Source organism: Periplaneta americana, chromosome 5, assembly GCF_040183065.1.
Source record: "Periplaneta americana isolate PAMFEO1 chromosome 5, P.americana_PAMFEO1_priV1, whole genome shotgun sequence".
Lineage (NCBI taxonomy): Eukaryota > Metazoa > Arthropoda > Insecta > Blattodea > Blattidae > Periplaneta > Periplaneta americana.
Window position 1 is genome coordinate 20,186,298 of NC_091121.1, and position 16,712 is coordinate 20,203,009.

The 16,712-nt window shown below is 34.9% G+C and overlaps 1 protein-coding gene across 1 annotated transcript; it reads left to right on the forward strand.

The window, feature by feature from the left end:
• Positions 1-7,092: 7,092 nt before the first annotated feature.
• On the forward strand, positions 7,093-16,478 carry LOC138699512 (protein mono-ADP-ribosyltransferase PARP11-like). The gene is made up of 2 exons (XM_069825453.1): positions 7,093-7,250; positions 15,287-16,478. The coding sequence occupies exon 2, from the start codon at positions 15,291-15,293 to the stop codon at positions 16,224-16,226; it is 936 nt and encodes a 311-aa protein (XP_069681554.1). The 5' UTR covers positions 7,093-7,250; positions 15,287-15,290; the 3' UTR covers positions 16,227-16,478.
• Positions 16,479-16,712: the final 234 nt, after the last annotated feature.

Sequence of the window (16,712 nt, forward strand, 5' to 3'; positions counted from 1 at the left end):
CGAAATTCGAACACAACCGAAGGCGATGGATTTTCAACGGTGTGGATTCCTTCGGCACGAAAATAAAATCCGATATCGTGTGTGATGGATTGTTAACATGTTGCGAGAGACATTATCATTTATAATTAATTTTCTGAACTGCTACTCAAAGGATATAGGCCTACTTAAATAAGAAGTAAAAACCTTTGGTTTTCTGCATTGCACACAAATCCCCATTCCCTACGTTTAATACGGTTTATTAATTTTACCATTTTATTTATTTAGATATACTCTTTCGATCTATAATTAGGCTACTGTTTAAGTTTCATTCATTCATTCATTCATTCATTCATTCATTCATTCATTCATTCATTTATTTATTTTATTCCATAGACCTTACATGAGCAATGAAGCTTTAAGATGTGGAACATGTCAACATTTTACAATATTACAATTACAATTTTTACAAATTTTTATAGTTTTACAATTTAGTAATTTTCTACAATTTTTACAATTTTGTACAATTTTTTTACATTTTGGCGAGATGTAGTGAGATGAGATGAGGTCCGAGGATTCGCCAAAATATTAGCCGGCATTTGCCTTTTCGGTGGGGGAAACCTCGGAAAAACCCAACCAGGTAATCAAATCAAAGGGGGTAATCAAATCAAAAGGGTTGATGCCAAGGACTCGCCATAGACCATCCGGCTTCAGTCCCACGGCTGGGGAAAACCTCCGAAGAAACCAAAGTCCAAAGGGGGATCCAACCCAAGCCCGAACGCAACTCCGGATCAGCTCGTACATGCACGGAGCGGTATTGGTCAGTTCTTTGCGTAACATTAAAAAACTTACTGAATCTCAAAATAAAGTTTTATCTATTTAACAAAAATAAAAGTTTAAGTCACAATAATTAACACAATGGTTATTTAGCGATCTAAGTCTCTAAAAATTGTCTTGATCTGTAAACCATTCTTCTATGTAGGAGGACCAGGAATAATAATAATAATAATAATAATAATAATAATAATAATAATAATAATAATAATACATCTTGTAACAACAATAGAAGAAGGAGCCATTATTCTTTATGAAAAACTGATCAGAAGTAATGACGACTATTGGTCCACATACTTTAACACAGAAAGCTTATCTGAAAACGCAACACGGATTCATCCAATATGCAGAGAAACTAAAAGAAGAACTCGATATACCCAATCTCCTTCAACCTCTAATGCTTCCACAAAACCCACTTCAGATAGATATAATTCAATCAGAAATAGACCTCCTAGAACAAATCACCAAAAATCAACACAGTAAAGAAAATTTAAAACAATTGGCCCTTGAAACCGTCAACATCAGATATCCGGAAGGCTACTGGATAAGAATTTATACCGATGGCTCGAAAACAGACTCTCAAGGAAATGTGGGAGCTGGTATTTTTAGTAATCTATTTTGCTTCTATCTCCCAGTTGGTTATAATCTATCTGCCTATGATGGAGAAATTGAAGCTATACATGTTGCCTTAAATCAACTTTTATTGCATATTGATAAATTCACAAACGCCGTCATCCTCTCGGACTCAAAAGCAGCCATTTTGTCCATAAATAAAACTGATCACCCCTACACAGAACAAATCAATAATTGTCAAAAAAATACTTGCAACTTTAAAAGAACGTGGCAAAACAGTTGTATTACAGTGGATCCCATGACATTGTAATCTACATGGGAATGAACAGGCTGACATATTAGCTAAGAAGGGTGCCAATCTCAAAATAAACCCACGGAAACCTTTGTCATTTAACTCAGTAAAACAATATATCAAGCAACTACAAAAAAATAATCACCAACAAGAACTGGACATAAACATTTCGCAACAACGTAGGAAATTACTGAAGGATATACCTCCTGAACCCAGAAGACTGGCAGTTGCAAGCTTTCGTCTTAACGCTGAACATGACATCCTGGGTAAACACCTCAATCGTCTTGGCATCCTTCCATCATTTTGTGCCATCAACAGGAAGACATGGACAGACAACATCTTGCAAAATGCCCTGCTCTGAAATCCTCCTAGGAAGTCGACCGCTACTGGGAAGCCAGAGCCCGAATGTTTTTAATTACTTAATCCGTAGTTTTGTTCACCACTTTCTTGTTTTTCCCTCAATCAATGATAGTAAATATCATGTACTAGCCATTAGACAAATAAATAAATAAATAAATAAATAAATAAATAAATAATAATAATAATAATAATAATAATAATAATAATAATAATAATAATAATAATAGTGGCATTTCTTGGTATATAGGCAGAAGTTCGCTGCTACATAGAAGAATGATTTACAGACCAAGACAATTTTTTAAAGACTTGGATCGCTAAATGACCGTTGTTTTAATTATTGTATCCATATATACATATACACACAACTAACGGAGATCTAGGCAAATGAACTATAGAAAACCAAAACGAATTACTATCTTTACTAAGCTCTTCTCGTCCCTAAAGATGAATCTCTACATAACGTCACTTACATGAATTAATGACCTACTTTGCCAAAACGCTTGCCAGGGTTAACTCAATTTAAAACAGCTGAAGATCAGACATTCAGAGATCCATTTATAGCAGAAAAAATCATTTTGACGTAACTCTGCAATATGATGGAAGATTAGTGAAAATGATTGTTCTTCATTTTTGGTACACTCTTTTAATACTTATATAATCATTAATTAACAATAACTTCTTTACTGTGTTAATATTATAAAAATACCGACTAGTTTCGAGGTGTGTCCCTCTTTGTCCGAAGCCCAGTGAGGTCTAGCGCTGTCTTCCATACCACTAGGCTTCGGACAATGAGGGACACCACCTCGAAACTAGTCGGTATTTTTATAATATTAACACAGTAAAGAAGTTACTGTTAATCAGAAATTATTGTTGGTAGTAATTCACAGAATAAATATGGGAAATACTTGTTATTATTCGGTTGAGAATCTTTTATCATCCAGTCTGCTGTCGAAAAATCTGAAAGTTAGAATTTATAAAACAGTTATATTACCGGTTGTTCTTTATGGTTGTGAAACTTGGACTCTCACTTTGAGAGAGGAACATAGGTTAAGGGTGTCTGAGAATAAGGTGCTTAGGAAAATATTTGGGGCTAAGAGGGATGAAGTTACAGGAGAATGGAGAAAGTTACACGACACAGAACTGCACGCATTGTATTCTTCACCTGACATAATTAGGAACATTAAATCCAGACGTTTGAGATGGGCAGGACATGTAGCACGTATGGGCGAATCCAGAAATGCATATAGAGTGTTAGTTGGGAGGCCGGAGGGAAAAAGACCTTTAGGGAGACCGAGGCGTAGATGGGAAGATAATATTAAAGTGGATTTGAGGGAGGTGGGATATGATGATAGAGAATGAATTAATCTTGCTCAGGATAGGGACCAATGGCGGGCTTATGTGAGGGCGGCAATGAACCTCCGGGTTCCTTAAAAGCCAGTAAGTAAGTAAGTAAGTAAGTAAGTAAGTAAGTAAGTAAGTAAGTAAGTAAGTAATTCACGATTCATTTCACGTTCGGTTACATAAAGAGCAGTTCAATGTACGTATCCTGCATAAGTATGTACCATTTAAATAGCACGCCTGCTATTTTCCAATGCTTCTACTGGCAGTAATTAATTACTTGACAAAAATTATATTAAGAAGATTTGTAATTATTTTTATGCGGTTGGGAACATTGTCTCAATCAAATATATCTTATCTAGCATGCACCGATTAACGTATCTTTTTATGTGCTGTATAAGTCACGATCACAAGTTGTCAAGATAAGACACGACACAATTTATCGATTCCTATTACTCTAGCCAAGGCCAAGTGAGGCTCGTTCAATAAAGTGACCTCAATGCACAGTGTATACTGTGTACTGAGGAGTGTAAGAGAATGAGTGAGGGCCTGGAATAACTTCTTCTATTTAAAGGTGATGTAGGGCACTGCACTACACTTAGGACAGAACATGTCATACAGGCCAACTTCGTGTCTATCTTCACAGTTTATTTTAGGAACCAAAATATGAATGTCTTCGCATTTTCTTTATCTGATTTAGATAGCCAATTTCTTTACAATAATTACTATGCTTAGACTCTACTGGTTCGTTTAGAAATCGCGTCTGTAGCTCAATTGCTAGCACACTGTTCTTCCATCCAAGTGGCCCAGGTTCGAAAAAAAAATATGGTTTATTTAACGACGCTCGGAACTGCCGAGGTTATATCAGCATCGCCGGTGTGCCGGAATTTTGTCCCGCAGGAGTTCTTTACATCCCAGTAAATCTACTCACATGATCCTGTCGCATTTAAGCACACTTAAATGCCATCGACTTTGGCGGGGATCGAACCCGCAACCTCGAGCACAGAATGCCAGCGCTATACCGACTAGCTACCCAGGCCGACTCCCGGCCAGGTCGTGATGGAATTTGTAGTGGATAAAACAGACGTTGCAGAGGGTTTTTTCCCGGGCATACATAAATACATGCCTCCCATTGCTAATTAGATGAACTCGCAACTTCCTCTTCTTTTCTTTTCCCTTATTACAATACAGACAAGATCACTAATGCAACAACCTCTTCGGCATCTTTCAACAATATTGATACGACGAAATGCGAGCGTCTCTGTGTACGGATCCCAATCGCATGCCCAACGAGCAGCGTTTTTAGTCGCTTTTTAACGACGCTGTATCAATTAGTGTAGTAGGTTATTTAGTGTCGGTGGAATTAGTGATAGCGAGATGAGGCCAGGAATTCGCCTTGTGATTATCTGAAATTTGCTTTACAGCCCAGACAGGAATCGAACTCACTTCCAAGCACAGCTCCGGATTAGTAGACAAACGCGCCTATCGCCTGAGCTGCGCCGAAGGTCAACCAAAACTCGAACTATGTGCGAAAGACCGTAAGGCCTGACGCTCCTCCGTTATGTTTTGCATTGTATTTGGCACATAGTTCGCTGCTTACTATAGAGAACTTATTCTAAAATAACAGATTATGAACTTCTTTTTAACATTAGTCAAATATATGACAAATGCTCTTTCCTGTTTGAGTTTTGTTACACTGACAACAAAGGAAATTCTCTTCAAAATATGTGACTGGTTCTCAGTCAATAAATTGGTATTAAATTGTAACAAAACTAACATAATTCAATTTAAATCCTGTGCAAATTCAACCTCGCAAATTTCTAGCGCAATAATTAATAATAGATCCCTATTAGAAACAACAACCACCAAATTTCTTGGCTTAAAAATCGATAATGTGTTAAATTGGAAAAATCATATTAAGGAAATTACCCCAAACTAAATTCAGCTTGTTTTGCTATTAGATCTATGCAAAAGATAGTGAATAAATATACCTTAAAAACAATATACTTTGCATACTTCCACTCAGTAATGAGTTTTGGAATAATATTCTGGGGAAATTCCACAGATAGTAACAATATATTTCTGTTACATGTAGGACTATTTTCAAAAAACTACAAATAATGCCCATGGCTTGTCAGTATATATTTTCATTAATAATCTTCCTCGTATGTAATCGTGAAAACTTTGTAACTAATTCAACAGCTCATAGCATAAATACACGTCAAAAAAATGACTTTCATACTCCATCGGCAAGTCTATCGTGCTATCAAAAAGGAGTGCGTTATATGGCAGTAAGAATTTTTAATAGCCTCCCTATCGATATAAAAAATGAAACTCAAAACATAAGATTATTTAGGGCCAAATTAAAGAAGTACCTAATTTCTCACGCCTTCTATTCTGTAGGTGAATTCATGACATTCAATAACACTTCATGAAATTGATACTAAACTTTATGTTGTACAAGTAGACTATATTGTAAATCTCGTCTGTATATATTCCATCTAGACTGTGACTATAGATTAAGATTTTATAATGGTATTAAGTTTTTTGACTTGTTCCATATTCTAGCTGTAAGCAATGTATGAATACCATGGAATGTTAATAAATACAATACAATACAACACGGCTACTTTACGTTCCCCGTACAGTGTTGCCAACACACAAATTGTATCCCCGTCAGTCTAACACCTGGAAGTCCTTCAGAATCCGTCAAAATAAAAAACAAAATAAGTAAGAACCACTCAATATACTGGGTGTTCATTTCAAAGTGTGTCATGACGTCACTGTTGTTGGGTCACCGATTTGAAGCGAGTTTCAGCTTATATGTTAGAGAAGTTGCCTATTATTTAAGGCGTTCTTCAATCTGAACTTGAGAACGTGTACGGTATAACTTGAATGTCGTAGCAACAGATGGCGGTCTGTACGGTCTGTGTGCTACCATAACCTCTTTCGAACTGTTTTGCGCCGGCAAGTCGTACGCAGGGTATTTGTTATCATCGGTTGCGTACGGTAACATTCCACAACACAAATCAAATGCTCCGTGTCCATGTTGACCGTCGAAGTTAATGTCAACAAATACGTAAGTAATCGTCTTAACTCTCTCCCCATATCTCGACAGTACGTATTTCCAAACAGTTCACATTCCTGCCACTACCGGCATTACCGTACGTATCGGTACGTACTCTTCAGAATGAACGCCGTACTTGCTAGGCAACTTCTCTGCCTCTTAGGTTATACACCTCTGCGGAAGTGTAGGAAGATTGAATTCTTTAGGCTCATCAGCTAGCCACATGACGGCATACAGCGAGCCATGACACATTTTGAACTGAACACCCAGTATCTATATACAAATAAAAGCAAAATCGCAACTTCCTTACCAATCTTTATTAAAATAATAATAATAATAATAATAATAATAATAATAATAATAATAATAATAATAATAATAATAATTCATACACAACATCTGTCTCTAGTTCTGCAGTTGATGCGCTAGGTTGGTCTACGCTCCCTCAAAAATTAAACAATTAAAAATTACAGCACGTAAAAAAGTCAAAAGAAGATTCAGCCAGAAAATCCGTCACCCGTCAAAACCATTCTTTTCCCTCCGCTACATTGAAATTCCGTCAGTTTTGAAGGAATTTCCGTCCAGTTGGCAACACTGGAAATCAAATTCATCTGACACTACCGACTACAGTATGCAATGTGTCATACGGGAGTTCCCGCAAATCGCTGTGCAGAGGGAACTGCTGGGAAGAGAGGCAGTGTGGCGCTGTGAACTGTAGACGAGAGGTGTATTATTAGCAGTTCGTGTGGAAAGCTGTCTGCAGAAATTGTGCAACACCATCGAAATATATCTGTTTATCAAATAAAACCTGTAAGTACTCTTAATTCTAAAGACAGATCTAAAATCTCATTTATTTCTTTACAAAAATACGTATCTAATATTGAAGGCAAATTGTTCAAGGGAAGGAAATATCCCCACTATGAAAAACAGCATTAATTAAAAACCTATGATTTTCTTATCATTGAAACGTTGAAAATAAATTTATCTTTATAGAGAGAATATTTTCGACATAACTGTGTTTCAAACTTCATGCAGAAATGTGTCTAACAAGGTTATAGTTAAAAAAAATCATCCTCAACTCAATTTTTAAAATGTTACGCCAGACGTGATGGGTTTGTATGAAATTAATTTATTATACAGTTGAAAAATATATTTCATGTTTATAGTGTTGTTTGAAATACTGTTTTATTTTTAAAAATTATCGGTACTCCACCACAATGGCCAAAGTTTCCATATACAAATGTAGCAGGTCAAGGTTAGGCGTATATTTCCGGCAAGAATGTGGTGGTAACTTATAGGCCTACTGGTTTACGGTATATAATTTGACCTTGCATTTTGAAATAATTAAATTTATTCCTAGAGTTAAAATGTACAAAACATTCGTATTATTAAAGCAATGAGATTTATTAATTCAGCTTAAAAGTTTAATATGTCCGCCATGTTGTTTTCTGTTAATTTTTCTTTTATATATCTTGAACAAAAATGTTCCAATAAATTTGGTACAATATTTTCAGTTTAGCGTAAAATTAAAATGTAGCCGTAAGATGAAAGATACAATAATTGTTTTTAAAAGCAGCCGGATTTATGTATTATGTGCTGCATGGTTGCAAAACATCGCAGTTTAAAGGATAATAATCAGTACTCCCGTAATCAACGAGCACAGTAATTACATAATTCTGTCAATGTTGCCAGCTATAGGGTGAAATCCCTGTCTTAGGGATATTTTAAGCCTGATAGGGATTGAAGGATTTTTTTTGTAACATTGGCCAAAATGTAGGGAAAACTTATCCTTTTGTTTTTTTTTTTAATTTTATTTTAGTTGGTTATTTTATGACGCTTTATCAACATCTTAGGTTATTTAGCGTCCGAATGAAGGTTATTTAGCGTTTGAATGAAGGTTATTTAGCGTCTGAATGAGATGAGGGCGATGATGCCGATGAAATGAGTCCGGAGTCCAACACCGAAAGTTACCCAGCATTTGCTCATATTAGGTTGAGGGAAAATCCCGGAAAAAAACCTCAACCAGGTAACTTGCCCCGACCGAGAATCGAACCCGGGCCACCTGGTTTCGCGGCCAGGCTCGCTAACCGTTACTCACAGGTGTGGACTTATCCTTTTGTTAATATTCGTAACAATCGCCATGCATTTTAATTAATTTAAATTTTATAGTTCTAAGAATCTGAAATACACTTCGACCTGTACTTACACAAAGCATCTATGATAACGTTAAGCATAGTCATTTATCAACACAAACTCTTTTACATCAGAAAGGGACTTTCCCGTTGTTTTTTTATTAGGTATTGTATAATTCCTGATTACATTTCCTCATTTTATTTTCTACTGTTGCATCATTGTAGTAGGCCCAAATGTATCACGGGGTCATCGGTGTGAGTTCAGCTTTTCTTGTGAAGTGCCTGTGATTAAAGTAGTTAGGCCTACTCTACCGTGGTAAATTTGCTGTTTTCCATTATGAATTTTTCCGGTGACGAATCAGATCCATCTACTCCCGAGAAAAAAAGGAAATTGAGTGGTGAATTAACTTATTGTTAGTCGAATTACGTAAAAGTGAGATTTGTTTTGCAAGAGTGAAAACGGTAATAAAACTGAATGTAAAAATGAACTTGTAGCCGAAAAAGTGAACTCTTAAGACACGGTTTATTAAAAGTTCACAAAGAGAATGCAGCATAAGTACACTATTTTCAAATGCACCTGAACATTATGAAGAGGTTTAAAAAACCTGAACTTCGATATGTTTTTGATATAGTTGAACATAATCGTAGGTTTAATTTAATCGACAACCTTGTAGAAATCAATCAGAGTGCTCTTCCACATAGAAAAATTGTGAAATATATACCACTTCAGAGATACTGTTGAGTTTTAGTTGGATCTGAGGAGAATCTTGAATACTCAACGTAAAACATATTCAATTTTTTTTAGTTTAAAAGCAATTTAATTTACAATTGTTTATGTTACATAAAATAATTTTTGTAGAAATTTTTTGCGTGAAGTATGGATTTCTGGTTACATAAACCTGGCAACACTGAATTCAATCCAAAGAGTTGCAGCCAGAGTTCTTAAATCAGCGAGCCACTGTGCTTGTAGACTTAAATTACATTGTCATTAGGAACATTTAAAGAACTCATTTTTCAACTTTGGTGTCTCAATTATATTGCATGGATCATTCAATAATTAGTGGCAACAATTAACAACAAAGAAAACATTTTTTGAACAGTCACATTTTTGCAGAGCTCAGAAGTAATCTCCTCCAACATAAAGAATCCACCTCCACACCTCAGGGAGATGACGGATGCCATCAACAGCGTCTTGTTGTACTAATCTTCGAACAGACTGCTCTACTGCTGCTATAATTGCCTGTCTGGTTCTAAAGCGAACTCCTCTAAGTGGTAATTTCATTTTCGCGAAAATCACATGGGCTCATATCTGGGGAGTATGGAGGATGCTCCAGAATTTCCCAGTTCCATCTGCGAAGTAAATTAACCACAGGGGCAGCTATGTGAGAGAGAGCACCATCATGTAGCACAATAGGATGAGAATTCAGGAGATTTGGACGTTTACGGTGCACAGCTGGTCGTAAATGGTGTTCCAGAAAATAACTGTAATATGCACCAGACACATGATTTCCTGCAGGAACTGAATGAATGACAAAGCCACCATCAAAGTCATAAGCAACAATGAACGTGACTTTAAGTGGATTCTGTTCTTGCTGATACTTTTTTGGCCTTGGGGAATCATTGTGCCGCCACTCATTTGATTGTCTCTTCAATTTTGGTTGGTAATGCTCGCCTTCACGTCCATAGCTTCTAAGTGCAATCTCGCTGTTTCCATTCTCTGTCGCATGTTATTCTCTTCAAGATTGTATGGATCCCACTGACCGCAGATTTTCCTCATCTTTAACTTCTTCTTAAGTATGCGAAGAATCGTACCAGGAGTAATTCCAAATTCCCTTGCTAGTTCAATACAAGTCCAACAACGGTGTTCTTCGAGCAGTGTTCTTACAGCATTCACACGCACATCATAACTTTCCGATTGCGGTCTGCCAGCTTCACGTTTTTGATGAACATCTTCCCTCCCATTGTGAAACGCATGTGCACACCTAGCCACGGTACGATATGGTGAAAATCTCTCTACCACAAGCTTCCAGTAATGCTGTATGGCATTGTCGAGCATTCTTGTCTCTTGCAATCTGAATTTTAATTAAGTATCTTTGTTCGTATTTGCTAAACATTTTAGAGTGCTACAGATAAGAATCTACAAATTAAACTCGCTACAAATATCTTATAAATGAGATTACTGTCTTCAAACTCATAGATAACACACATCAGATGCTCTTCTTTCTCATTGCTATCAGCTTGTATCATTTACCGCTGATAGCGCCACATACAAACATCATTGCCACTAATTATTGAATGATCCATGTATTATAAATGGTTGCCATTCTTGATATTAAAGTGGCTTGTGCAGCAAATGCTGCAAACTAAGTAAATTAGACGTTCAAATAAAAATTTTTCAGGTTTATTTTCAATAAAGAATCCAGACATTTTGAAAGTTATTTTCTTCCGTAATAATGAAACATACTCCCTCTGAATGTTTTTTTTTTTTTATGCTAAATACTTTTTCTTGAACCTATCCACCTTAAGGTTTTGAGTTTCAACGCGAAAACGCAAGTAACAATGTTAGAACGATCAGTGGGTTTTTCTTGTGGAACTAAATAATAGCTAATTCAGGTCATTGTGAATTGTGCGCGAAAGTTAAAAAAATGTCAGGTTTGCTATGCTTTCGAACAATAAACATAGCATCTTGGTATACCTACTGTATGGAGAGCTTGAAATGTAGAGAGTAAAATCATTTCATCCTGCTAAGAGATCGGGAGACTACAAAATTTTCTAGGTCTCTTTATTTTATCAGTAAGTAATACATTTTGGTTTTTCCTTAGGAACTGTAATTTTTGCGCTCTCTCGAGCCAATACTGAAGAGAATTACGCATATAAATATCTACACCACACCGCCATTAACTATATGGAAAAGACCCAACCCCACTTGATTAAATAACTATAAAAATATTTCATTTTTAATAACAATATTATTATCTTACGTAAGTTTTGTATTTATATACTACATGCCGCCATTCAGTAAATTATAGAAATGAAGATCTAATTTCATATATAATCTCTATCTACTTTCACTTTCATATCATCAATATAGCATTAAGTTAATACGTATAATGAAAAATAGTCGCATCATGGCATTAATTATAATAATATTTAATTTCTAATGGTAATAATATCAAAGCATCTCAAGTTTTGTAGAATTTTGATATCCAATACACAGCTGCACTCATAAAATTACACACCACAGAATCAGACCTGTAAATTATTTTTAGTAGGCCTTCAAGTTTTTAATAACCAATTGAATTTGAGCTCTAAGTATGTCAGCAATCCTGCAGGTCTTGGCCTTCGTGTTTATTGTAGGCTAGTGTGTGTTTTGTTTTATTCTGAAATGATGCAATTAGTCCTCAAAACTGACGAAAGATGGATTTTGGAAAATATGAAAATTATGTAGGAAAACTAACGTTTCACTGAAAGTTAATATTTTTCTGAAAAACTTCGGGTTCTAAGCTTCAAAATGAGGGGTCATTTATTAAAATCCGTTCAGCCGTTTTCTCGTAATTTCCATTACCAGTTCAAATTATATATATCTCAATTGGGATACGCATATTAAATATACATGTAAGAAGGCATTCTCTATTCTCCATTCACTAAAAAGATTGTATCATTATCCATCTAAATTAAAACAGACGCTGGTACAGACACTCATTCTACCTCACTTCGATTATTGCGACGTTTTGTTCAGTGATCTCAGGATTGATTCCGCTCAGAAACTACAGCGTGTTCATAACGCGTGCGTCCGCTTCATTTGTAATGTTCGATACTATGATCATATCTCACCTTCTTTCAAGAAGTTATCATGGCTTAGGTTACATGAGAGGAGAAATCTGCACTCACTTTCTCTCTTATATCGAATTATGCACTCTTCATCCCCCTATTATTTATTCGCTCGATTTCATACTCTCTCTCGCTATCATAATATTAATACTCGATCACAACGCGATAACACGCTAGAAATTCCACTTCACGCATCGTCTCTGTATTCCTCATCCTTCACTGTTGCTACCTCTCGTCACTGGAACTCTCTGCCGCCTGAAGTCAAGGGCTGCCGAACATTGAATTCTTTCAAATCAAAGTTAGAAAATTATCTTATGACGAGTTGCCAAACTAACTTACTATTATGACAAGTGTTGTATTGCATGTTTCCACGTTTTCACATTTTTTTTTATGTTCTAATGATATTCAACTTATTTTATATTTTTGTTTTCATATTTTCCGATAATGTTATATCTCTAATGTGATAAGTTGAGCTATATATAATCTTAATTTTCCTTATTGTGTGTACTTAGAAATATTGTATTCACTGTATACTTTGTACTGCACTATTTTATTACTAATATTACTATTATTATTATTATTATTATTATTATTATCATCATCATCATAATTATTACTATTCTTATTTTATTATTATTATTATTATTATTATTATTATTATTATTATTATTATGAATAATTGTCTTTTTTTTTGTATGCCTCATTTATTTTGACCTGCTGTTCACATATTATTATGCTTTTTTCTTTCTTTCTGTATGTTATATATTATGTCCGATTTCTTCTTATTTGTTGTTTATTTTTTATTATTATTATTATCTTATTCAATTTTGTGTGTAAAATTGTAGTGTAATTTGTAAATTTGTAGTGTTTTTGTAACGCAGTCTTTACTCCTGGTTGAGTGTTAGAGAAGGCCGTATGGCCTTAACTCTGCCAGGTTAAATAAATCATTATTATTATTATTATTATTATTATATATAATAATTATAAACTAAGGCACTGTCTTCAATTTAAACATGATACATTTTCGAAAATCGTGAAACTTAATAAATTTTACGTGCGCATTTTAGTCTACCCTTTTCACATTATTATTATTATTATTATTATTATTATTATTATTATTATTATTATTATTGTCGTGGTTCTCATTATTATTAGTAGCAGTAGCAGCAGTAGCAGTAGGAGTAGTAGTCACGATGATAACAACAGAACAAAAAACTGCATTTAATATATTATAAAAACATTTTAGTTAATTTATATCCTCCAAAGACCTTGACATATATATTATTCGGTTAGTTAACGACACTGTAACAACTATTCGGTTATTTAGCGTCAATGGAATTGATGGTAGACGGTACTTGGCAATATAAGGCGAAGGATTCGCCAGGAATTACTTGACATTTGCCTTACAGTTGAGGAAAACCTCGGAAAAATCTCAACCAGGTAATCAGCCCAAGCGGGAATCCAACCCATGCCTGAACACAGCTACATATCAGCAGACAAACACGCTAAGCCTGTGGCTGCCTTGCTATATTAAAATATATTTATTTTCTAATACATTCAGAGCCATTTGTGCCAAATTATTTTTCTTAAAGGGCCATATAGGCTCTTTTTTTTTTTACACGGGCTAGAGAACAGATGCTTGAGTTTAATACTCAAATGCTTGAGAAAGAAAAAATGTTTCTAGTATTGAAAATGTTCATGGTGTCTATATTTATTAACAGTAACTTCATTTTAACAAATTTCTTGGCAAACATTTTTAATTGCTTCTATAGTCTAGTCTACTTAATTGAATCCAGAAACTACTACTACATAAATAGAAATCAGAGACATAGGCCTACAAACTTGTGTGGTAAAAGAACATTAATTTCAAGGTATTACAATGTCTTCGTATATAAATCGAATTAAGGGGAGAGGATGGTATTTTTTGGTGAAAAATGAGTAAATTAAAAAAAATTCTTTACTCTTTGATATGTGTGGAATGCATAGCATAACATTTTGTGGGTATTTGTGCCCTTATCGGATGTTGAGTCGCCAATTTTAAACTTCCTGCGTTATGAATTTTTAAATCACTCGCCCACTTCTATCGTTGTTTCCGGTAAATTAAATTAAAAAAAAAAATATCTTTTTCTTTAAAATACCCTTTGATATGTATGGAATGCATTGCTTAACATTTTGTGGGTATTTATGCCCTTATCGGATGTTGAGACGTCATTTTTAAACTTCCTGCGCTATGGATTTTTAAATCACATGCCCGCTTTTATCGGTTTCCAGTAACTTCATTTTTTATTTTTGCTACATAGCCAGACAAAAATGGATATAATTTCTGAACTATTAAAGATACACGTATGAAATTTAGAACACACATTCTTTAGACTATTAGGAAACTTTTATCTGTAACAGAATTTTGTTAATTGATTTCATTTTAAAAATACGTCCGTTTGTTTGCAAGAAAGGAAATCAGGAAATTGTTATTAAATTTTAATTGTTTATTTTACAATCGTAGGGATTAATATCAAAATTCTGTTACAGTTTGCAGAACATGCTTTTGCAAATACATTGCAAAAAATGGTTTGAATCTATCTTTAAAAACGGTTTAGATATATCGGTTTTAGTACAATCCTGAATTGGGTATATTTTTTTTTTCGAATTTGGGCCCCCAAATAATTTTTTTTTTTTTTCAAAATATTTTTACTTGGTTGAGTTGCCACAGCTATGAGCTCTCTACATACAAAAAATAATATTTTACACCAAATAGGAAAAAAGTTAAAAAAAAATACCATCCTCTCCCCTTAATATCGAAAATATTTTGGCATAGTCTCTTTTTTATTTGCAGAAAAATCAATATACATTTCTAATTAATGTTTTGTTTTGATTTTACCGCAGCAAAATGGGAAGTCTTTTTAGCTCACCAGAACCACAGAGACAACAATCAACTTCTCAATCAAGATCATCATCTTACATGTCACCTGCACAAAATCAAAACTATGAAAGGCAACAGCAATACATCTTACAACAGAGACTAGAAGAAGAGAGAAGGCGCCAAGAGCAAGCCAGAAACCTACGAGAACAAGAGAGAATAAGGCAAGAGATGGAAGAACGACGGCAACGCAAAATCATTCCTGTCAGTAGCAGACCCCTCAGCAGGGCAGTTTTTCAGCAACCTTTGGCTTATAACTGGTCACCTATGACTACTCACTCGTCTTTTACTAAAGTAACTGTTCAAAATAACACACAAGAATACAATGAAGTGGTAAGACTTTTCAAAACAACTACGCAAAAGAGGTTCAAAGTTACTCAAATAGAACGAATACAAAATCCATATCTACTAGGCTGTTACTTACTGAAGAAGTCTGAGATGGAAAGCCAGCAAATCTATTCCGTGGAGGAGATGAGACTTTTCCATGGCACAAACAAAAGTAATGTTCAGAGTATTTGCGAAAATAACTTCAACTGGAGAATGCACGGTGGAAGCACTGGAAATAGATTTGGTAAAGGAGTGTCATTTTCTCCAATTTCATACTATGCCAGCCACTATTCTGATAAGAATGCAACAGAGAAGGTTATGTTCCTTGTCAGAGTGCTTGTCTCAAATAGTTGTATAGGAAATGGAAACATGAATATTCCTCCACTTATAGATAACGTATACAACCTCAACAACACACTGCGTTGTGATACAGCACAAAAATCTAATGGACATGTGATTGTGAAATTCTGTGACAATGAGTACTATCCAGAATATTTAATACATTACACAGTAGGTCCAGTCACTGAACGTCCTACTCGTGTTGATTATGATGCTTATGACTATGATGATGATTATTAATGAATTCCCGTCATTGGTAAACAAAACATTGTCAATTAATACGAAATTACTACTAACAATAAAATCTTTCATATAGTTTGCCATACACAGCGCAATGAAATATCAAAACTTCAAATTTTTATATCTCACTAATCCGGCCTCCTCTGTACTTCCTATCACTTATACTGTACCCATAATATTTTCTGAGAAATTTGGACCAGTGTCATGTGTTAAAACAGTATTACTTAGATACAAATATATTTATATAGGCATACATATACTGTACATTTGCCGGCCACTTGTGGGACGTTCTAGTTTCGATTTAGAAGCGCAAGTGGAGCGGTTGGAAGAACTCAAGAGTAATCCGGTGCCAGTATTCTCGCTAATCCACCACTCCGTGTGCAAGCAATGGCCGGATTAGCAAGAGTCTACTGTATTTCATTTTAATGCTATGGTAGGCCTATACATGAGTCTAGAACCAAGTGTTACTTTTCTGAAATTTCTGTG